The sequence below is a fragment of the Anopheles darlingi genome, chromosome 3 (genome assembly GCF_943734745.1).
Source record: "Anopheles darlingi chromosome 3, idAnoDarlMG_H_01, whole genome shotgun sequence".
NCBI lineage: Eukaryota > Metazoa > Arthropoda > Insecta > Diptera > Culicidae > Anopheles > Anopheles darlingi.
In genome coordinates, this window is record NC_064875.1 from 64403469 (window position 1) to 64427041 (window position 23573).

At 50.0% G+C, this 23573-nt stretch overlaps 4 protein-coding genes across 4 annotated transcripts in view; 1 reads left to right on the forward strand and 3 right to left on the reverse strand.

Moving 5' to 3' along the window:
* The window catches only part of LOC125954422 (uncharacterized), a 169173-nt gene that overhangs the window by 142353 nt on the left and 3247 nt on the right, over positions 1 to 23573 (reverse strand). The window lies entirely within an intron of this gene.
* LOC125955700 (odorant receptor 4-like) lies at positions 1204 to 3213 on the reverse strand. The gene is made up of 7 exons (XM_049686842.1): positions 2857 to 3213; positions 2511 to 2789; positions 2274 to 2446; positions 2103 to 2199; positions 1764 to 1865; positions 1525 to 1680; positions 1204 to 1427 (listed from the first exon to the last, which is right to left on the reverse strand). The coding sequence occupies exons 1-7, from the start codon at positions 3211 to 3213 to the stop codon at positions 1368 to 1370; spliced, it is 1224 nt and encodes a 407-aa protein (XP_049542799.1). The 3' UTR covers positions 1204 to 1367.
* LOC125955701 (protein PTHB1-like) lies at positions 6099 to 9404 on the forward strand. The gene is made up of 7 exons (XM_049686844.1): positions 6099 to 6433; positions 6511 to 6987; positions 7060 to 7193; positions 7266 to 8374; positions 8449 to 8624; positions 8686 to 9215; positions 9364 to 9404. Exons 1-7 carry the CDS (start codon positions 6099 to 6101, stop codon positions 9402 to 9404), a joined length of 2802 nt encoding a protein of 933 aa, XP_049542801.1.
* LOC125954399 (helicase domino) overlaps positions 9292 to 23573 on the reverse strand; it is a 22751-nt gene continuing 8469 nt past the window's right edge. Inside the window, exons 11-16 of the mRNA XM_049684649.1 lie at positions 22718 to 23573; positions 21427 to 22362; positions 20856 to 21080; positions 14977 to 15012; positions 11406 to 14786; positions 9292 to 11317 (exon numbers count right to left, since the gene is read on the reverse strand). The exon at positions 22718 to 23573 is cut by the window's right edge and continues 668 nt beyond it. Of these exons, the coding sequence (XP_049540606.1) occupies positions 10469 to 11317; positions 11406 to 14786; positions 14977 to 15012; positions 20856 to 21080; positions 21427 to 22362; positions 22718 to 23573 (6283 nt within the window). The 3' untranslated portion in view covers positions 9292 to 10468. The remainder of the gene's footprint in view (positions 11318 to 11405; positions 14787 to 14976; positions 15013 to 20855; positions 21081 to 21426; positions 22363 to 22717) is intronic.

Here is a 23573-nt window from a genome sequence, read left to right on the forward strand (position 1 = left end):
CCCCCCTCGTGGGGGATGTGCTGCTTCGATTCGATGGAAAAACGATAAAATTCCGGAACTCCTTGTCGCCGTTGCCGGCACATCATCATGTGATGGACATGCGCGATGGGTGGTGATAGCCAGCGCCAAAAATAGCATTCCGCGATGGGACTCCAGAAGAGAGGTGCTGTTTTGACCGATTCCTCTTAGATTAGCGACCACAATCCATTGCAACATCCAACAACATCAGCGGCGTGCGGTGCAACGGGGACACACGCGTGCGGGGATCTTTAATTTGACGCCGATAAGGATTGCATAAAGCAATGCCCCTGGAATGCGAAATGCGGCCCAAGCCCCGTGATAAGCGTGATAAGCGCGTGACACTGTTTTTGTTGTTTTTTTCCTCTCTCTCTCTCTCTCATTGCAGCCGACGAATGATGTAAGATCGCGATACACGCGCGCACTTCGGTTCCTTCCAGCTTCCTTATCGATATCGGCATCGATCTGTGGCCAGACCGGGTTTTTTTGTGCTTTTCGCTGTGTGTGGAGAATCTAGGCCAAGCGGAACAGTCGTATCATGGCAAACCGTAGTTCGGTACGGGATCATTCCTGTTTCTTCATGTTTATGATCCACCGTGGACCTTATCTGATTCCCTTCCAGCCACCACCCCGTGCGAATGAAAAGTGTAAGTAAGTTCCGGTGGGAGAAGAGCAACATTGTTTGGCCATATAATATTGATGCCCAAGCAAGTCACTGGCAAAGCTGCTCGTCATTGTACCGTGAAGGCATCGCGGCATCGCCATAGACAACACCATTCACAAATGGTCTCTATTCCTTTTTTTCTCTCCCCCCCCCCCCCCCCTTCCCGGAAAGCAAGCAACAAGCGATTAGATCAAACACCTGTGGAAACCACCGGCCACCGGGCAGTCGGCCTTGTTATCGCGGCATCGCGGCCTTCTCTCGGGCACTAATGCCACAGTCCGCTTCGCATATGTCCGTGACGTGACGCTGGCGCCCCCTAAAACTCGTGACTGATGGCGTCCAATGACGAAAGCAGTGGAGAACGTTCAAACCGATAACAGGGGCGCGTGGAATAGTTTCTCGATTCAGTCATCGGCACACCGATGCGGTGCGGTGCGGTGCGGTTGTCTGCGGCTTACCCCTGCTGATAAGACAACACCACGCCCGCCTGCCCGGTGGCGGACAACCAGTCTGTTCCCGTTCCGTTCCAAACAGCTGATTGACGCTGTATAGTGCTCGAGCTGCTGCTGTGTTGCGTGACGCGTTTGGCTGTTCTGTGGTGCAATCTTTCGCAATTCCGTGTTGCTCAGGTGCGCGCAGATTGTGATGAGTCAAAGGGCAAAGCCTCGGATGAGCGCGTATGAGCTCACTCCTCGTTGTAAACCGTCTGCAGGAGCGTAAAGTAGGACCAGGACGCTTGCAGTATCTGTACAAAAAAAAGAAAACAGAGCGATTTGATAAAATTAATTAAACTTCAAACCAAACTTCCGCCCTACAAGCATCGAACATCGGTTGCCACTCACGCTGCTGAACGTTTGGATGCGGATTGGCCAAAACTTCCAGGCCACCAGTATCATCGGTTTCTGGCTTCGGAGAATGATTTGCAAAATCGACGTGCGGAACGGTTTCTGCTGTCCGTACCACACGCAATGGTACGTTGCATCGGCCACGGCACCACTCTAGAATAGGGGAGAAGAAGAAGAGTAAGCATTGGAGTTGTGTTTGCTGTTGTTGTTGTTGCGGAAATGCTCCCAGAAACTACCGATTGTACAATGTCCTCTCCGTACGCGCACAGCATTAGCAGCTCCATCAGAAAGGATAGCATAAAAAGAAGGAACTTCACCAGCGTGTACCCTTTTGCAGTCTGCGAGAAGAGGGGAGACGGACGGACAAAATGAATTCATCAAGTTTACGTGATCGTTGCGACCATTAACCATCGCGATCGGACGTCAACGCATGACGCGTGCCAATTGGCGTAACATTTCGCGATTAGATAAGACGACGACGAGGACGACGTCATGGGGCGATGCACGTGCGAAGATAGAAACCATCGCAAAACAGAACGTCAGGTGCCGATGTCAGATCGCGATCCACAGCTTACCGATATCATGAACGCCTGGATGCAAATGATGATTGAGCTGCCGAAGAAGTTCACGAACAGCGCCACGCTGAACACATTCTGCATAAAGTGGTTACAGCTGTGTATAGGGGAGGAGGTAAACGATTGATGAGCTTCAAAGGTGTGATGCGTATAATATATATATATCCTTACCCCAAGAGATCCTGGTGCGTTTCGATGGCATCTTGTAGCCGTTGACGGTTGGATGATGATTCCGGTTTCCTCGTCTTACCGGGCGCCAACACCACCTGAGAGATGTTATGCTCCAGGATGCGGAAATGGAGACACAGATGGGCCGCCAGGATGCAGAACAAGCAATCGAACGCCTAGAAAGGCAGATGTAGGTAAGTCAGGGTTCCAGAATCTTCTCTCTCTCATTCCCCTGCATACCATCTGGATAAGGACTGCCGAGAAACTAATAATAAAGTACATTGGATAGACGAGATAGAAGTACTTTGCACCAGCGTACGGATCGAATGGCCACCAGATGTTGAACGGAAGCAACCGTTGGGATCCGCCAGTGTGATAGTAATGGTAGATCATCTCCGCCAGCGGCAGCAACGTAAAGGAGTTTCCCATCACAATGTTTACGATTGCCGCCAGGGTGATAATTCTAATTGCTGGGATCATCGTCTCCTCACACAACCGTCGATGCTCGTCGGTTGCAATCTAAAACAGGTGTAAGGATAAGAAAGCTTCTCAGTGGAAAAAGAATTTAGGCAATGGAGCTACTTACCGCCTTGCTCCATTTGAGGCGAAATAGTTCCACATGCTCGGCGATCGCATTGCGCCGTACGGCCAGCACGACCATCTTCAACAAACCGATGCTGCAGTAGCCAACGCACGGTGCCTGGAATGTAATATCCAGGAAGGACGTATCGCGCAGGAATAGTTGCCACAGGTAGATAATCTCACCGACGGTGGTGTAGACGAGAATAACGAACCAAATAAGAAACACGGCGTTCTGCTTCAGAATGGGCAATAGGCCCGTTCGATAGAACTCCTCGCACGGCGGAATACCCATCAGGCGCCATATGAAGTTTAAATTACGCAACGTTCCCGCAAATGTGAGCTCCCTCCGTACGTTAGCCATTGTTGTCACAGAAACGTTTGATGCTTCACACCTTCGCCGGATTGTCTTTTATAGAACGAGCTTTCTGCGTTGCGAATCGTCTTCGCAACCTTCAAATCAAGGACTTTCGATGCAAACTAGAGACGCCATTCGGGCCATTCGGTGTCCTACCACCCAATGGGAATAGAAATGGTTAAGGCACGGGTGCGGGTTGATGGCCACAATGTCATCAAACATTTAGAGCAGTTAGGCACCATAACATTGAGAATTATTGATCAGGCTAGGGAGGTTTCTTGCGAATGCATTCTCGAGGCTATGGACGTAATCAATCACAAATGGGGATCGTCCTTCTAGGTGATATGCGTTGGAGCATGTAAATAGTATAATTGAAACATACACTTTCAATATCCTTAAAATTAAAATGATACAACTTAAAAATTGTCTCAATTTGAATCAAAAAAATCTTTCAATTTGAACTTCTCCGGGAGAAGCATCTCTTTCTAGGACGAGGTCACGATGTTTTTTTTTCAGTTTCTTAGTGCCTTAAAACAGACAATCGCAATTTAAATCTACAGGAAGATTAACAACGTCCTTCCACTAGGAGTCAATTTTATAAAAAATCGCTTTTAAATCCTACACTAGAATTGGCTGCAAGTCTGGACTTTAAATCATAAGAACTAATCAAGCGGACAAGTGCCTTGAGCACAACTTTAACTGGATGTTTAATTCAAAAGACTTCCTCCACTCTGCACAGGCACATCGGCGACATCGATTCGCCATCGACCATCCCCCTCACAAAGCATCCAATCGGCAAACTCGCTTACAGATCACCTCGCCATGGATGGCCCTATTAGCACTTCCCTGTGAGGGGGAGAAGGACAAGCAGGAGGAGCGTATTGTTGCCCACTGTTGTTTGCATAACTGCTGATGACGCCATTAGAAGTAATTTATCGCTAATGTGCGGGAAGGCATGGCCAACGGCTTGGCATGCCGTGGATGCCGCACGTAAGTAAAAGTGTTGCAATGGCGCTGTAATGTGCACCGTGCTCGTTTCGAATCCGCGCTGCAATCCGTGTTACTTCAAATAGGTCCCCCTCCCTGCCCTCCCCCCCATTGGTCGACGTACACTGACCCCCTCGGTACACCGAAAAAGCACCAACACATTAATCATTGCGATTGCTGAGAAGCCACTTGGCTTTGTCCGTGGCCGCTTGGCGGCATTTTTCGCGTGGGAATGCATGCAGCTTCTTGCAGTGCAGGTGAACCGCTGAACCAACCTGCCAGCCAGCCAGCCAGCCAGCCAGCGAGTACTTCGGATGTACTGCGCGTTCCGATCGCAGGGAAATAAGGTTTTTGGGTTCACGCGCGCGTTCCAAGATGCATCCTTGAACCGGAGGATAAGACAACGAACGTGCTGCGTGCCACCGCGCGACCTGGACCGCGACCTGCGACAGCGATCTGGATTATTTATGAGAATAATTGCAACCTGTCCTTCCTCCGCCGGATGGCATACCAGCGAGTACCGGGAATGCACTTCATCTTCATCACACCTCTTCTGCTGGATTCGTTCGCTCGGTCGCTTTGAACTAGATTTAGGATTTTCGCGTTTTTGCGGATTTTTCCACTCCAACATCCGTGGCACGAGCAACGGTACGTCGGTTGGTCAGGCATTTAGCGAAAACACAAAAAGGCAGTCCCCGAGTACATCTTGGAGATGAGTTTTCCCAGAATTTGGCACGAGCATCGCGAATCGCAAAACGAGCGAAAACGAACGAACAGACAGTCGGACGGTCGGACGGGACGGTGATTTGTGAAACGCAACGTGTGCCGGTGGGGCGCATAAATCATCCGAAAAAGCAAGGCTAGTGGCCGCTATGCCATCCCTCGAGTACTCCCTAAACAGAAGCAGATCTATCTTTCGCTCGACCAAAGCACACCAGCGGCGGGTTTGTGGCGGTGTCTTAATTTCAAATCGAAATCATTCCGATGATGTTGTGACCAGCAGAATTTTCCATGAAAACTCATTCCAGTACTAGGGCATCGCTTTGAAGATGATATCTAACGGATTTAGGAGCCAGAACGACTCCACAAAACCTTAAATAAAACAATTCTAGATTGACCTCATTTCACACGATACTTTGTAGATTCAACGAATCATTCCATCGTTCTGTCTCGAACAAAATGTTTCGGCTATATTATTTTATTAACAGAAGTTGATGCTTGCTACCTCATCGTAACGTTACGGTTTATGATCGGTAAATTGCGTCCTTGATATGCGCGACGGGATCTTATCGGTCCATACGGTCTTCCGTGACGCAGTTGGTGAAATCGATCCGACAGATTTAAATATAGACACACGCCGGTGGCGCGATATGATGCCAACCGGTGGCATATTTACAATAGATTGCCAATTGCGAATAAGGCCGTGCCGGGGGGTTTTGGGAAGAGGCAAAGCATTATTCATTTTTTCCGGTCATTCGCCCGCACGGAATAACCTGTCTGAATTGTAATTAAATGGGATAAGGAATTGGTCAACCACAGTTCAACTTTTTTTGTTTTCCAAACTGTGAGTAGTTTAAGTTTGTAGTGCTGCCATTATAACGAAATCCTTTAAATGGTTACATAACTCCTAAAGTGTAACATAATTTGTGTAAGTAAATTAAAAAAAATCCGCATAACGTTAATTTCTTTCCTATTTCAGTTTAGCTTCAAATGCACCGTTATCGAACCCTCAACAAGTACACTCCAGGGTGCGCTTGGTAGTGACCATGGCAACGGACTACGCAAACATATCCCGCACATACCGGACTCACAAGGACCAAGGATACAGCATGGCAACTGTCAAAACATCAAGTCCAAGGATTCAAACGGACTGGAGCACCTGAATAGAGAAGGTCCTAGTCGCCATGTCCCTCTTCAAGGTACGGAATTGGTGGAAAACTCAGTGTCCAACGGTGGAACCGTCGTACGATTCGTTCTCGCTACACTGTGCCCGGCTTTGTCTGGAAGAGGGTGAGAAGGACAGTATCGTGATTGGATGCCACTCGGGACAGCTGTGCATCTATCAGCCCTCGGGTGCGCGGACAGAGTTACCCGATCTGGATGCAGAAACCGAAGGACACCCCGCCAACCAGCGGCTACAGGGCGATGCACTCGAGAATCAGTTTCAACCCTCGGATGTCCTGCTCGAGGTGATGCTACCGCTGCCCGTGATCGGTGTATCAAGTGGCAAATTCACGACGTAGGTAGCCTAGAATGGTGGACCACGGTCACCTTTAGGTAGCTAATAATTGATAACCCTTTTTCCCTCCCCGCAAGCAGTGCAAGTAGAAACGATCCCCGGCAGCAGCTGGCCGTACTGCATCCGATGCGATTGTGCATCTTTCAGATCGTCACCGTCGAAGGAATCGCCGAGCATGGAGACTACACGAAACTGGTGCCACTGTACGACCATGCGCTCGCCAAACCTGCCTTCTCCTTCTGCCAAGGCCCTTTCGGGGGCATCAAGGGGCGCGAATTCCTGTGCGTGCAGCATCTGGACAGTTCGCTGCGGTTCTTCGAGCAGGATGGTATAAGCTACGAACGGACGCTGGCCACGGATCGCCATCTACCATCACCGGTGCGGTATGTAGTGCGGACCGATTGCTTCGTTACGGTGGCACCGAGCTGGGTGCTCGAGTGTTATCGCTATCAGGATATTGCAGAGGCGCAGGAGGCGTTGCGACGTCACGATCCAATCTGGTCACTGTGCGTCGGTGAGTACGCACTCGATCTTAGCGTCCATCAGATCTCCAGGTAGACGTCGAGCCTCGAGATGCGATTCCTTATTAGAGCGAGCAACCTAAATGTCTGCTTTTTCCTTTCCAGCACGGAATCCGTCATCGTGGTGCTTGGAGAGAACAACCTACTGTGCGTGTCCGATACCGGTAAGGTACGGTTCATCAAGAAGCTCGACTACTCACCGATCTGTTTTCACGCGTTCGTCGTCGGCTGGTACTGGGGTATTGTGTTTACCAGCGAAGATTCTCCCCCATCTCTGAGAGTCCCTCTCTGATGATTCTTTTCCTCCACAGAACCCGGTGCCCGGTTACTGTTGGCCGTCGTATCGGAGAGCGGATCGCTGTTGATTTACGAAAACGATAAAATCCTTTGGTCGGCTCAACTCCCGGACATCCCGGTAGCGCTCAGTCGTGCCAATGTTAGCGGACTACCTGGAGCACTGGTGACGCTCGGTCAAACGGGATCACTTACGATCGGTTATCTCGGATCTGAGCCGGAGCTATTCAAGGTGCCTGCCCTTAACCTTGCTCCACTTGAGCTGGATCGTTGCCAGCGGGAACTGTTGGCACTAGAGCGTGAGATACGGGCCGGGGTTGATCCAAGCGATGCCAGCATCGCTAATGCGGCCGCAGAACGAGATGTCACACTGGAGCTCTCAATCGATAACTGCATCCCCTGCACACATCCGACCAATATTACCACCAGCACTGGTGCTGCTACATTGGAGATGTGCCGGCTAAGTGTGACGGTTCACGTTTCGCTTAATCTCGAGATGCTGCAACTGACCGTCGCCCTCGATCCAGCCATCCGCTGCACCAAGGAATCGTTCCTCTTTCGTGATGTTCTCGCAAATAGTACGGAACTGTTCGAGGTTTGGCTGTATCCGTACGAGGCGGCCACTCCTGCCTCACTAGCCGTAACCGTATCCTGTTCCTACACCAACAAGCAAAGCATTACGCGAGTCCTGCAACGCCTCGTAGCGCTACCACTGCAGCTCTTCGTGAAGTCCTGTCCTGCATCGAAGGAAGCCAAGCATAAGATCACTCTGACGGCCTCGAGCAATGCTGTGGCGGCCGCGGGAGGTACCGGATTGAATGCTCTGTTTCCGGAGTTTTGTACTTCGGAAGGTAGCCAGACGGCCTTAGGATTGCAATCGCTGGTCGATGGGCGTCGAGTGACGATCGTCGCGGCCAAAAACACGAACCGTTTCCGGATACAATCCGATGAGTTAACCCTCCTACCGCTCGTGTTCGAGTGTCTGCTAAAACGGTTCAATCCGGAGCCAGCCAAAACGCCGAAAGGTCGACCAGGGATCACTGTTAACAACGTACCACCGGTGAGCGAACTGGCGAACCATTTTCGTATTCATCATGATCTGAGGAGAGAATTGAAACATCTTGAGGTAAGTGGAGAGCCACGCAGCGATGGTAACAGGCGAACAGGCACGATTGTAACTGAAGGCCTCGAATTTTGCAGACTGAACTGGAGATTGCTACCAGCCAGATGCGATTGTTTGAGCGACGATTTGTCGTTAAGCTGCAGGATCGTTCGTTGCGCGCTCTGGACGGAGTGCTGCTGTTGCTCAAGCGGAACCATTCCCATGTGGCCAAGCTCTGCCAGATGCTGAAGACCATGCGCCAAGCCGTGAAGCTGTAAGACGGTACCACGCGTGATGCGGGTTTGCCGAGTACTAACTGATTCCTTTCGCTTTAGCTCCCAGATACACCTCGGTGCCGTATTGCAATTGTTCAGTCTGTGCTACTGCCACTCGGCACTCGGAACATCGGGTGGGGTAAAGTATCTGGAGTACCTCCGAGGGTTACTGTCCAGCACCGTGATCGATAGTACGGAACAGAGCTACGAACAGATGCTGTTACCGGTTGCAAGATTTCTTGAGCAAACGGGGCCCCTACGGAACGTACTGGACGGAACGGAAGGATCGGAACCTACCTTCGATGAACCTTACTTGCTCGAGACCGAAACGGTAGATGAAACGACTCGTGCCGCCCAGCATCATAAACTATTCGAGAAATACTTACATCGTGTGCTGGAACGCGTTAACGGTAATCTTGCTACCGCATCGAAAGCGATCGTCGGTAACAGTTCCGGTAGTGGTCGGAACAGTGTGGACTTTGAGGATCAACCACTACCGGAAGCGCCCAATGAGGATGGCGATGAAGAGGAGACTGAGCGGAGCGAACAGGAAGGCACACAAAGCGATCACGGTGCTCCGGACGGTGCCGGTACTGCGCCAGCTAGTGAATGGGTCAATTATGAGAAATTATCGGATTTACCCTCATAAACACCAGGACACGATTTGCCAACAGGGAAAGACTACTCGCGCGCGAGCGGGATTTTCGTATTATTTCCTTTATTTTTCTTCATTCGTAGCTTCACCTATTGTCCACACTAAGGACACGAGACACCATTAAGTGAACAGTTAGCGCAACGACTAGCGGGCCACTGCAGATTCCACGTTTTATCGCGTATTCCCTTAGCCTGTTCTCTTATATTCTAGTAATACTACGAAGGTTCCACACGTCTCTGCAAAGTCCACTGGCGTATGTGCACTGAGCACACTGCACTTATCATCTTCACGATGAGCAAAGGATCGTTGTTCTGCCTGCGCAGAAGCGGTTATGCGAAACGGAGAGGTATTAAAATTGCAAAACCAAAAAGTTTCGAAACATTGCAACTTGCATTATCTCCTAGCAACGCGCCAAACACAACAGTAAACGCTATCTTGGGAAGAGTTCACTATTGGGTTGAATATCGGCATTAACATCGGACATAAATTCAGAGTAAGCATCATTTGTGGACAGAATCGAATAACAACAAATGAGGGAGAGAATGAATGGCTTTCAGTCAGGGTGTGGTTCTTTAAAAAGTAAAAAATGAACAGCGCCTCTTGAAATAAAAAATTAACACGTTAAGATTGTCCTGTTCTAAACGATCGCGCAAGGAAGTCAGCATCCCCTGTATTTCTCTCTTGTGCTTGTTTTTTTATATCTAAAAGACTATTAGCGATGGGAATGGCTAACGATTAACATGGGAAATGCACTACACAATCGCATTAAGATCGCTACTACTACCTACCACCGTATTCACTTACTTCCTCCTTCATGTTGAAAGAGATAGGGAGAGAAAGAGAGAGAGAGAGAGTGAGTGAAAGAGAGAATAAAGGGCAAGTCATAAGAGTTAATGATTTCGACCTGATCCCGACCTAGAGGACTGGTTTCTTTCTGTTGCATCGATTGCACCACCTTTCGCACACAATGTTTCTTTGAATTTTCCTATATTTTTTCTCTGCCACACGCACACGTACAACACATACACACATATGCACACACACACACACACAAACGAGCGAAGTTCAATTACCCTACGAGCGATTCGTTGCTAGTCGTTCCCTAACACCCGCGTTTACTACCTGATTTGCCTGAAAATGTCAAGCTTCTGCTGCTCCTCCCGTGGGACTTAAAACTTATCAATTATCTTACTTTGCAACGTTGGGTGATTGTTTTTTCTTAATCATACTAACTTGTTGTTGTTGCTGTTGCTGTTGCTGCTGCTGCTGCTGCTGCTGTTGTGGCTGTTGTTGCTGTGCTGCCTGTTGTGGTTGCTGCACCAGGGACGAGGACGTCACCGTATTCACCGTGGTGACACCGGACACCGTACCAGAAGATGCTCCGGTAACCAGCGATTGTCCGGCACTGACGACTGTGATGCCACCACTACCAGCGGATGAACTGCCGACGGTATCCGAGGTCGTTCCGGCGTTACCTACGCTACCTCCAGCCTGTACCATGGCAGACGTGGTGGTAATGATCTGCGCGGCTTGCTGTTGTTGTTGTTGTTGTTGTTGTTGTTGTTGTTGTTGTTGTTGTTGTATAGCTAGCACCTGTTGTTGCTGCGCGCTATTGACGACCTGCTGCCCGGTAACGACAGTGATGGGTTGTGACTGGCTGACGACGGTGACAACACCGGAACTGCCTTGAGATGCAGCTACCTCGACGGTGCTGCTGCCGCTGCTAGTACCGCCAGCACCGACAGCAGATGCATTCGCTGGAGTACCGCCACTGATCAGCTGCTGTTGCTGTTGAGCTGGTTGCTGCTGAACCGCTACAGCTACCAGCGAACCACTGGCCGTCGTCTGCAGTCGAACTGGACTCGCATTCGAACGCTGCGATTGCTGGCTGTGCAGCGCATTCAGAATGACATGTTGCTGCTGGGCGGTCGTGGCACCACTGGCCGCTACCTTTAAGGTGCCGATGTTTTGTCCTTGAACGTGGGTTCGCAGGTTGCCAGCCGCTAGGGCCTGAGCAGTTGATGTTGCCGTAACAACCTAAGCGAGAGAGAGAGAGAGAGAGAGAGAGAGCAAAATGAGATTAACGTTCCACTTCTAAAGGGCAGTTCGTTGTGATCATCCCTACCTGAATCGTTTGACGTTGATTCGGTTGCTGGGATACGGAAACTGGAATCATCCGACTGACACCGGCCTTGCCGAGCACGATCTGGCCACTAGCCAGTGAGCCGGGTGGAGCGTGCCGGATGACCTGCTGTATCTGCTGCACGGTCACCGGCAGGTTCTTCGGTACGAACAGCTGGGTTGGTTGGCCGGTTTTGCCTGTTACCTGCGTGATCTGCGCTAGCTTCCCACCGGCCTTGCGCTGCTGAGCCAGTATTTGCTGCTGTAGATGCAGGTGGCGCATCTGATTCTGATTGCTGATCGTCTTCAACTGACCGGCTTTCACCTGCGACAGTGTCATGCCGGTAGCGGTGGCCACGGTTCCGCTGGAGGTTTTCACCAGCGTCGTTATCTGCTGACCAGAGGTTCCAGCGGCTTGCTGCATCTGAAGGTTAGCCGGAGCGAAGATGGTTTGCGTTTGCGGTAGGATTTGTTGCTTGTGTTGCTGTTGCTGTTGCTGCTGTTGTTGTTGCTGCTGCTGACTGATCAACTGGCGCTTCACCATCAGCTGCATCTCGTTCTCCGTTACCGGGCGCGTAATCATATGCTTGGTGGCCATCTGCTTGATGTACTGCATGCGCGTCTGGCCTTGCACCTGCACCGTCGCGATAGCACTACCTGGAGCGGCTACTGAGGCCGTCTGCGTTACACCTGATGCCGCCGACACAACCTGCGTCACAGCGGTACCACCCGTTACGGCGACCTTCTGTCCCGGAGTACTAGCACCCGCGGCCTGTTGTACTTGCACCGTTTGACCACCGACCACCGCCGTACCGGTTTGGATGATGTTCCCCTGAATGATAGCCGGACTGACGAGCGTCGGTTGGGTGGCCGATTGTAGTACGGTCGTTGTCGTGCCAGAGCCCGCCGCCCCTACCACCTGAGTTGCCGTGCCCGCGTGTAGCACCTTTAGCTGCTGGCGGATCGGTGGCTGACGGTAGAACTGGAACTGCGAGGTGTTCACCGGTTTGCCGGCACTTGTCACTGTTCCGACGATCGATTTACCAACGACACCGGACATCTGCTGGGCGCCAGCCATCGAGAGCCGTAGCTGAGTGGTTTGCAGCTGCGCCGGACTGATACCACCGCCCAAGCTGCTCACACTCACGACAGTGGGGCTCTGGGAGCCGGTACGCTGGTGCAACACGACTTCCTGCATCGTGCCAGGTGGTGCTACGATACGCTGTGCACGCAGTGCCGAAGTCGTTAGGGTGGTAACGGGAGACTGTTGAATCGTGGCACCGGTAGCGGGGCTTCCAGTGGTCATCACCGTACCAACGGAGGTCAGCTGAGCAACGGACACAACTTGCGGGATCGACTGACCTGCCAGCGTTTGCACCAACGAGGTTGCCGAAGTTTGTGCAACAGCGGCTGAGCTGCTCTGTAGCAACTGTTGCTGGGAGACGGTCGCTGGTTGGTGCAGGGAAACGATTTGTGGCTGCGCTGCCAGTTGAATCGAGTTCACCGAAGAGATGGTCGAAACGGGTGTCGTCAGGACGACGGATACTTGCTGTGGTTGCGTTGCCTGTTGCTGCTGCTGCTGCTGCTGCTGCTGTTGTGAGACGACACCGGTTCCGCTGCCTGCCTGCTGCTGGGCCAACTGTTGAGACAGCAGGTTTTGGGTGGCCGAACTGGCAACGATTGTCTTCACGATCTGTTGCTGACCGGGAGTGGAGCAAATATTCACAACCTGCTGCGATTGAGTGGCGGCGCCGCTAACAACAGCACGAGCTGCCTGCAGCGATGAAGCCTGTACGATCGTTGCGACCGTCGAGGTAGCATTCGTTGGCACACCACACACGACAATCGTAGCTTGCTGCTGCTGCTGCTGTTGCGCCTGCTGTTGGGATAGCGTATGCGCTTGCAATTGCAGTTGTTGTTGTAAAAGATGCTGCTGCTGCTGCTGCTGCAGTGCTGGCGATTGCTGCGATTGGGCCACGGTAACGGCTTGAACCGTCGCAACGGATGACTGAGCAATGGGAGAGGCCGTCTGCGGCTGTATGTGAACGATCGGTGCAACGCCAGATGCTTGCAGCGGCGTGGCACTACCAAGCGATTGCACTCCCACTACGGTGGCCGTGGCTAGTTGTGGTTGTTGCGCTAGAAGATTTGTGGCAACTAGCGTACCCGAGGTTGTGGATTGCGGTACAGTAGCTACAACCTGAACCTGCTGCTGTTGCTGCGTACCACCACTGCCAGTAACGGCTTGTACCACTTGCTGTGCTACTTGTTGTTGAGCCTGCTGTTGCTGCTGCTGTTGTTGTTGCTGTGCCTGCTGTTGGGCCTGCTGTTGGGCCTGCTGCTGTGCCTGTTGCTGAGCCTGCTGCTGGGCCTGCTGCTGGGCCTGCTGCTGTTCTTGAGCGGCCGATTGCTTCTGCTTTTCCTTCGAAATTCGTTCCGCTCGCTTGGTCGCAATCTCTCCCGGTGTCAGCGGTGAGTCGTAGTTCAGCACACCGTGCTTCGTCAACACGTGCGCGTGCTTGGAGTTCTTGACACTCGGCGCCACGGGCATACCGGTGGCAACATGCTGCTTCGCTTGGTTCGTCGCTTTCTTGACATATGACGTCTTGATGTGCTCGAACTTCTGGCGCATCAGCTTGATGAAGGACGTATTGGCATCGCTCGTGTAGAGTTGCCCGGTACGCATCGAGCGAATCTGCTTCGGTGGCGACGCCGGATGCGATGGTGGTGGTGACGGGCAGGTCGACGACGATTGTTTCAGCGGATTTTTGTTCTTTTTCGGCTTTTTCGGACTCTCGAGCAGTTTGCCTTCTTCGCGGGGTAGAATGACGGATTCGTATCGATAGCGACACTGCTTCGGCAGACGATACGTGCGCGACGATTGGTTCACGATATCCGCCACCAGATCCCAATTCGCCGTGTGGCCCGGTGAAATGAGCATTAAATTCAACGGTAGACCCTGAAGATTCTGGATTACGTTCAGTATCGCCATATCCTCGTACACCATCCACTCCGGTGTGCCTTCCGGTTCGCTCGGTGGTTTCAGTGGCATCGCCGGCTTTATGGCCAGCATCGGTGGGAATGGCTTGATGATGCCTTTGTAGCGCTGCAACTTGTACTCCTTCCGGATCTTGGCAATCTGGGGTGTTGGTCGATCGAACAGTGAACGCGGCGCATAGTATGTGTCCTCGCGCCGTATCTTGGGCGGTCGGCGTCCGTCCGGATAGAAACCGGCCTCCGATCGATTACGTTTGTCTGCTTTCCTCACGTAAACCGGTGGCAATTCCGCTTCTGGTATCAGCTCCGTCGTATCGTACAGAAATGATAGCGAATGATCCACATACAGATCATTGTCGTCTTGCGGAGGTGTTGGTGGACACCACATCTAGAAGGTTGCACGATTTTTCGTTAGGAACGAGAGCATTAGTAGAGATCAAACCAGAAGCGATCGTGGAAAAGTCCGTCCTTCAGCGCACTAAAAACTGTTGCTTCACAAGCGAACCAATTTCAGGGCGAAACGGACGGACAATCCGCGCAATAAGAGGTGCTACTATAGTTACTTAATATATACTCACCGGCATTTTCTCCATCGTACTATCCGATATCCATATCTAGAGCAATTTCCGCGATACATCAAAACACAGTGAGCGATACACGCGGGAAGGCCGAGAGCAGAGCGAGCCAGGAAGAGAGAGAGGAGAGAGAGAGATAGAGAGAGAGAGAGAAGATGAGAAGAGCGAACGGACAAACGTTTCCCTATACAATTGATTTTGTTAATTTCCTGCTGATTATCACTTCTACTACCTTTAAACCTTCGGTGCCAGAACCGGAAACCGACATAGATTGCAATCGTTTCGTTTACTCTAGCTATGCAAATATACCATTTCCTTCATGAACTGGAAAATGAAAAATCGAGCGCAATTCCCCACGATGGGCAAAGAATTGCGTTTTCAAATTAAGCTTCTCTTGGACACCATCTTTTCGGCGCCGAATACCAGGCACAGAGTGTGATCTCGCATTTTGCGTCTCTAGCATACGTGTTCCAGTCGTACTAACTTGTGTTTGTTCGAAGGGATCAGAAGGTAGGCAGGTAGGAACAAAATTAACAAAATAAATTATCCCCTTGCTGGTTTTTGGGTTTGTTGAGTTGGATGAATATTGTGTTTTGCTCAGTTTGCTTATTTGTACGTTCGTTCAATTTCGTTTAGCGCTGCGTTTGGAAGCTCCTTGACCCAACAATTAATCGCTGTTGGAAGGCATGGTCGAGAGATAACGTGTGTACATAAGTTTCAAATAAAGCTCATTCATTTCAATTCTTCTCTTTTGGAATCTTTTGACCTTTTTCGTACTTTAGTTTTGGTGCCATCAAAAAGAAATCGATTTTGGGTTTAGTGTCCCCTTTTCAGTGCACATATTTTGCAGTAGCCGCGGTCGGTTTTCTGGGTGATTTCATTAGGTTGAACCATATTAATTTGCTGGGTCAATCAGTGCTATACATGCTGTGGATACTAGCCACTTTGCAACTTTGAGAACGTACAATATAAACATAGCAAGATTGGTTTAAAATAGGATCTTCATCGCTCTCTCATATCTTATGTCTTTTGATAAAATTCGCTTTCTCTTTTTTAATCGCTCTCTCTCTCTCTCGCCTCTCTCGCTCTCGTCATGCTCTTCTCTCATCGCGTCAACTATACTTTTGATGTGTTTCTTGGTTAATTATTTGCTCTAGATAACGATAATCGAATACTATCAATTCCATGATCGTGAGTATACCGCTTCATTGTTTCTTTCCGATACAGGTGTACAGGGGTTCCACGGCGCCATAGGTGTGCATTCTCTCTCTAATAAACTCTTCTGGCTTACGCCTCCTCTTCACCCAATGCTGTACACTATTGCTCTTGTGTTTTTGTGTGATGATCATCTCCGATTGATTGAACGATCTTTCTTTTGTGACACCAAAATTAAAAAAGAAACGTTTCGCTTGGTTTCCACTTCGTCTTTTCGATCTCTTCTAAGGCAAACCACAAAATGGTTAACGTACGTGAATGAATCAACAATCCATCAACAACTCAGCAATTACTCAGCAAGGACAATTTTTTATTCTATTAATTTCTTCTCACCAACCTTCATCATTTAGCTGCTTCGGCTTCTGTTTTTTGTTCTCTTCTTCTTGCCTTTTTACTTGTGCTTGCCTGACCAGCACCGTCTTTTTCTCCCTCTGCATTCTGTGTGTTGTATTTCCCTGGGTTTTGTTGCTAATTCGCTTGTTCATCGCTCCTTCCTAACATACGCTTCAGTTAACGTTTCTCCCCGCCCCGATTCCCGTTACGAGTTATTTTAAGTGTTTTTTTTTCTCTTTATATATCCATCTTCCTAGCTCTTGTGTGTATGATTGGAATAGTACTAATTATAGTTATGATATTACAGTCTGTGATTTTTTGTTAGTTCTCATTGATTTGTAGCTAACGAGCGCATATTTCATAGTCCATTTTAGGCAGATGTTTGTTTGCTGTTTTGTGTAGGTATTGATAGGTTCGTCATTATCATTTTCTTGCGTTACTCACTGATGTCCCAACTAACTGTGCTGCGTCACGTATGCGTTTTTCCTTTTCAAACATAATAAATGCCACTGATAACGATAAATGTCGTTGTGATGAACGTATAAATCACAAATTCCTCCAAGCACAAGTGAAGGCAAAGTGTTTTGCAAAGCAAAAAACTGTAGCCTAAATGGGGATCTTCCTTGTCACTAGCGTTGTGAGTGAAACGAGTAGTGGAACATAATAGCAACGACTATTGAGGCTGTAAGGAGGGCGCTACTAGAGTATTTCATGAAGGAGGAGGTGTACAACAAAACTGAAGGTAAGGTAGAAGAACGGATCATTTTGCATCAAAAATAGGAATTTGTTACCTTTCGTCGTTGATGAACGAAAGATTGTTTTTGTGTGTGTGTGTCGAAGAATTCGTGACGAATGCGTACAAAAATCGCACAATCGCACAATCGCTTCTACTATCTATCACAGCATTCGCCGCTACGTGACGTGCGCGGCGTTTTTGCGAATGCGTAGAAGAATTAGTAACTAACTATACCCAAAGCACGCGGTCCAAAACCGCAACTATGATGGATTAGTGGTGGTAGTGGGGGTGGTGTGTTGCATGTGTGACGTGTTGGCGGTGTGTATGTGTATGTATGTGTTAAATGTAATGATAAACAATAAATAGTGACTGATAATCTACAAACGTTAGGTTTTATCACAAGGAACCGGGCGCACATGCAACACGCGCTAGCACTTAGGAGTAGAGAAAAGGGAGAAAGACTGACAGACAGAGAGAAAACGAGAGAGGGAGAGAGAAAGAGAGAGAGCGTGGATCCGCGTGTGTCCTTTTGTGGGGCGATTATTAGTGGATGTGAATGGTGTGTGTTTATGTGTTTAGGTGATTGAGTTCTCGATCATCTGTATTAAGATATACTATTCCGATGTAATATGCATTTTCGCTATACAATCTTAGTTTTCCTGTGGATCGAAGCTTTCGTGAGTAACAGTACGATTGAAACAAAACGATCCCATACAAGACCCCTCCCCCTCCCCTGACCTCTTTCCAGTGCATAGGATGTGATAGCAGCGGTTGAAAGTACTAAAAACAGAATCCATCCCAATCGTTGAACGACAACATTTTGGCGGTGTTTGTTATTAAGAAGGGCGAAGTTATCAAAAATAAAAACGTATAAAACTATTTACATTCCCCCCATAATGATTCACTTCCATTCCCCTTCCCCCCTTTCCTTTCCACTATTTCCCCATCCATGGATTGATGATGATAGTGCCATCATTCTGCTGCACTTAATTTAAAATCTCAAAACAAACGCACCGCATCGAGCGCCGGTGTACGCGTTAGCGATCTGTTAGAAATGGACATTGATTACTACAGTTTGCTGCGGGGTAGTACTACCCCACCACATTATTGTGCTAGACATCGTCCACGAGCCCCAATCCCGTATACAATGTTCCCACCATCCCCACCAACGCACGGTCGAACGATCGATGATCTTGTCATCGTCGCCACATCAATTTTCCCCGTTTTCGATAACAATAGTACAATCGTCGGCATCTACAACTCGTGTAGCATCTGTCGATCTTAGTTCGCGTACAGAATGCTTCGTCGTCGCTGGGATTCCTTCTACGCGCTGCTTTTGCTTGCTGCTGTCAGAATGGTCAGAGTGATCTGTGCCTCCTGTGCTAATACGGTTGGAATGCACTTGATCGAAGGGAGATGAGGAGGTGACCGGTGAGGTAAAGTGGGAACAGGAAGATCGACGCTTGGCCGCCATACTTATGGTGGTTGCCCCTTTCTCCAACCAAGAATCGAGCGTACGCGTAGCTGAAGAGGTATTACTAGTCGTCGCTGCAGACGGATTGTTCGATGAGCCGGCACCGGATCGATGCGAAAGCCGCCTTAATCGGCGTAATTTGGGAGGTGTTGGCGTTGGCGTTCGGAATCCATCGCTAACACGATCGGCCACCGATAGACTGATGGGCTGATGTTTCATATCACTCATCAGCACTTTCAAATCTTTCAGTATGGGTATCGTCGTCGAGGAACCACCACCAGAAGACGGCGACGCTGGCGCTGCCGGTTTCTCTTTCTTCGCTACAGTGGATGGAACGTCGCCAGGGCAAGCCATAGCACTGGTATGATTCTCCACAATACTGTTGGACACCGATTTGCGATCACTCTCTTTGCTCGCCGTGCGATCATCGTCGCTGACAGCTGGCTCACCATCTCCCCCTTTCCTGCTCGTTCGCTGATCGTTTTCATCGTGATCCGAATCATTTCCAGCCTCTGACACCAGCGCTTGCTGCTGCTGCTGGGGAGTTTTGGATTTAGCACGCTTGTTAAACACTGGTAACATCGGGCTATCATCGAGCGTCCAGAGATTGATCTTCACAGTGCCACGCGACCGTGTACGTGGTGTCGTCGTTGGTGCCGCTTGCCTTTCTTCATCGTCAGCACCATCCGGTGTCGCCAAGTCACTCATTGCAGCGGAAGCAGCAACGGGCGTTTTACTGCGACCATCTCTCGATCGACGCCTTGCGCGAGACGAGACCGGACGAGCGTTATGTGGCTTCAGCTCACCGCCCGTCTCACCACTTACAGCATCTTCATCATCTGCCACACCGGGACCACCACCAACACCGGTTGCGGCGTTGCTGTAGTACAGATTCATTTGGTTCGAGTCCGAATCTGGGGCATCATTTGAATCGATCATCACATCCAAACTGCACTCGCTGTCGAATTCATCGAAAGCCTTCGAACTGGTCCCTTCACCACCGGCAACGATCCGTTCACGCTGCTCACTAGGTGGGCGTGTATCAGAAGGCGTGGTGGCACCAGACCCAGCAGCAGATTGCTTGCCGGAACTGTGTCGCAAGATTGGTTTAAACCGGCTAGAAGATTTGACCATCACTTGCTGCTGCTGCTGCTGCTTGCCAACATGATTACCAATTCTGTTGTTGCTCTTGATTGTTTCGACGACTGTTGTTGGTCGTTTGAGTTTCGAATCGATCACGTTTGCCACCGTCGATTCATCCTTGTGCGGAGAATTAGAGGAGCGGACACCGGAAGCTTTGCTTTTCCTAGGGGAGGCACAAATCGTGCTTTGTCGTCTAGTTCGGACTGTAACGTCCATTTCTTCGTCCTCCTGCTCTTGCTCATCCTCATCTTCATCATCATCCTTAGCATTGGCTTCTTCAACAAATCCGTCTCCCAGATCATTGTCCGAGATGGAAACGCTGAGGTCCTTATACTCATTACTATCCGCATCCGAAACCTCAGCCGACTCGTCCTCCTGCTTCTCCTCATCATCCTCTTCCTCTTCACTGTCGATTTCAATCGTCTCATTCGACAGCTTCGAAAGAGAGTTAGATCGCATCGAATCCTTTCGCAAACCCTTCAAAGAAGAAACGTTCAGCGAACGGTTACTTCGAAGCCGTTTCATTTGCTGATCGTCCATGCTACGCTTGTTTGTAGTGTTACCACTTGCCAATTTGCGCTTTTCAAGTATCCTACCATCACCATTACTCCGGCTGTTGTTCAGCAGAGCACTACCACTACCATCAACCCCTTTGCGTCGAAAGCGATCCCCACGCGAGTCCACGGATAGCCGTGTTCGTCGCCGACTCTCACCACCGTTCTCATGGCCAGCTTTAGAGTTCGTGTGTGCTGCCATTGCTCTTCTGTCATCCCTGGTTGTACTCCCTCGCTCTTTCGTTAGTGTGCCCTTGTTCAGTACTGTTGAACGTGAGGAGCTGGCTTTGATTGTTGTCGTCGTCGTCGTCGTCGTTTTCGTCAACGTCCTAGCGTCTCGCTGATGTCGGTGCAATCGCTTGCTGATTTCTCGTCCTCTCCTACCACTACCACTACCCCCCTTATTAGTAGGATGAGTTTTATTAACCTGATTTTTGGCATCCTCTCGGGAGAAGGTCAGCAGGTCGGCGTGCTCTTCTGCTTCCCGCTGTCGCGCTTCTTCTTCCATCCGCTTCCGCTCTGCCAGCTGGTTTGCTTCCCATTCTCGCTTCTTCTGCTCGAATTCCTGCTCCATGGCCTTCAATTGCACCTCGGTCCAGGTACCTTCAGTATCCTCGACGAAACGCATCGCGTAACGTTCGATAGGACTTAGCTGAAAAATACGAAAAGAAAGAGATTAAATGCGGGCTACCGAACGATGCATCGATTATAGCATATGCAGTCTCAAATTCAGCAAAGTGAACTTGTACGAAAATCTTGATAGCACGCGAGCATGTGTTTTTCCCGCGTGCGGTCTGGATCGTCAAAGTTAATGTATCCCCCAGACATACAAAAACAAAGCAGGAATCAAACTCAGCAGTCCGTTCATTGGATATTACACCAATTTCATATAACTGAGGGAAATCATTGGGCTAAGCGCCCAATTCAGCGACGCAAATGAGCGAAGATAGTTGTCGCAAATGAGCGAAGATAGTTGAAAGAGAGAGAGCAAATGTTACCTGTTTAATTAGGTTCTGAACCTCCTTTTCCGCTTTGCTAAGCTCCGGTTCTTTGCTAGCATCTCCGGAACCGTCACCACCACCTGCAGACACCATTTTATCCTCATCGATCGGAATGTTCTCATCGAACTCGTCCAAATCAGCCGATGCTTCCGCCTTAGCGAATTTGGCCGCCTGGACATCTTGATCATCCTCGGCAGCAGCAAGCGCCGATTCGAACACATTGATGGCCGATTTGCTACCATCGACGACCACCGGTGCTTCGACGGTTGCGGTCGCAGAAGAAGATGCTGCTGGGACGGTCAGATTCACGTTCAGCCGTTCCTTACGTTCACGGTCGCGATCTAGCACTTCGGCCAGCCGCGTCGACGCATCATCCTCAGCGTTATCGACAGTGAACAGGTCCTGTACCGTGGTCGAGCTCTTGAAGTACGCCGTCGTAAAGTTGCCACCCTCGATCGCCAGATCGCCCAGTATGCGCTTCTGATTCGCTTTCTTGAGGATGTTCTCTTCGATCGTCTTTTCGCTCACCAGGCGGTAGATGTGGACGTCGCGCGTTTGACCGATACGGTGGCAACGATCCTGGGCCTGTGCGTCCATCGTTGGGTTCCAGTCGGAATCGTAAAATATCACAGTATCTGCACCGGTCAAGTTGATCCCCACTCCGCCGGACCGGGTGGATAGAATGAAGACGAACATGCGCCGATCGTTGTTGAAGCGCTCCATCAGCACTTGCCGCTGCTCAACCTTCGTTGTACCATCCAACCGCAGATAGATGTGTCCGTGGAAGTTGAGAAACGCTTCCAGCACGTCGAGCATTCGCGTCATCTGGGTGAAGATGAGCACGCGATGGCCTCCCGATTTCAGTTTCTTCAGCAACCGATCCAGTGTCTGCAGCTTCCCACAGTCATACTGTATCAAGCGTGGATCAGGAAACTGAAACGAACAATAACACAAAAATCAGGAATTTGTATTGGATTGTGCTAAGCTAAAACCCAAACCGAAATCCCTCTCTGAATCACCCAAACCCGGTGTCGCATCACGACAAAAGCTTGAATTGAATCGTGACATACAAGCCAAACTTAATGATGCAAGTAGAAACTAATTTGTCGATTGCCTGGGAGATTAACTGTTTCTTAAACTAGTGAAGCAGAGATCTTCCTGACAAAACACGCGTTCGGTTGCTCTCGCTCCATTGCAAAAATCCTATCAAAGATGTTCTTTGAAACGATCGATTTTTAGAGCAAAATAATAACATAGAATTGAATGGAGAATCTTCAAAATTACTAACCTGCGTGCTCATGGCGGATATGATCGGATGAAGCAGCTTGATGGCGGGTTGGATTTTCTCAGCCATCGTTTCTTCCCATTCCCGTTCGGCGTTCAACCGCGATGGATGCGGGTGGGACACCAACAAGCACGGTGTCGGTGCACACACAGCAGGTACAAAAATGACGAAATTGGAAATGGTTGAGCGCAGCTCTTCCGCACGCTCATCGATCGTCTTAATCGCGGCCGATAGGCTCCAGCACGAGATCGATGATTTCGCGTTACCAACGATGCCACTTCCGCTCTTCGATTCGACCGTTTTGCGGATGTAGTATGCACCGGCCACACCGAACGGTATCAGCTCCGGCCGGGTGCGAAACTCTTCCGCCACCAGCGCGCACAGAGATTCCCGAAGATCCTCTCCAAAGATCGGTGTCGCATCGCACCGCTTCTCATTGATGCCAGCGAGCAGCTCCAGTATTTGGTTGCGCCGTTCCTTGCGAGATTCTTCGATACTGGCGAGATAGAACTCGGTTCGCTCGCGTTGCCGTCGCTGTTCCTCCGCGTACTCTAGACCCGATAAGGCGGACGACGTTCTGGTACCACCATTGGAGGAGTACGATTGGCGTCTCAACTGTTGCATTATCGTCGCGGCCAGCGTGGAAGAGATCTGCGTTTGTTGGGCATCGCTCTGCACCAACATGCGGCGAGTCGCACTGACGCCACCGCCCGCTGCCGTTGGTAATAGTGAAGATCTTGGAGTGCTCGAGTGACGTTGCGTCGAAAGCAAGCTACCTCCCTGAGGCGCTGCGAAAGAACTGCGTTGCAAGGTGGTGATCTGATTGCTTCCAGCGATGCTACCCGCCGGCATGCGACCA

Excerpts from the sequence above, each read along its gene's own strand:
- LOC125955700 (XM_049686842.1), bottom strand. The coding sequence starts at position 3,213 with ATGGCTAACGTACGGAGGGAGCTCACATTTGCGGGAACGTTGCGTAAT. Across the intron at positions 2,447-2,510 it reads CGGCAGTCCTTATCCAGATG|GCGTTCGATTGCTTGTTCTG; the intron begins GTATGCAGGGGA and ends CTGCCTTTCTAG. Across the intron at positions 1,866-2,102 it reads TCCAGGCGTTCATGATATCG|ACTGCAAAAGGGTACACGCT; the intron begins GTAAGCTGTGGA and ends CTCTTCTCGCAG.
- LOC125955701 (XM_049686844.1), top strand. The coding sequence starts at position 6,099 with ATGTCCCTCTTCAAGGTACGGAATTGGTGGAAAACTCAGTGTCCAACG. Across the intron at positions 8,375-8,448 it reads GAGAATTGAAACATCTTGAG|ACTGAACTGGAGATTGCTAC; the intron begins GTAAGTGGAGAG and ends CGAATTTTGCAG. Across the intron at positions 8,625-8,685 it reads ATGCGCCAAGCCGTGAAGCT|CTCCCAGATACACCTCGGTG; the intron begins GTAAGACGGTAC and ends CTTTCGCTTTAG.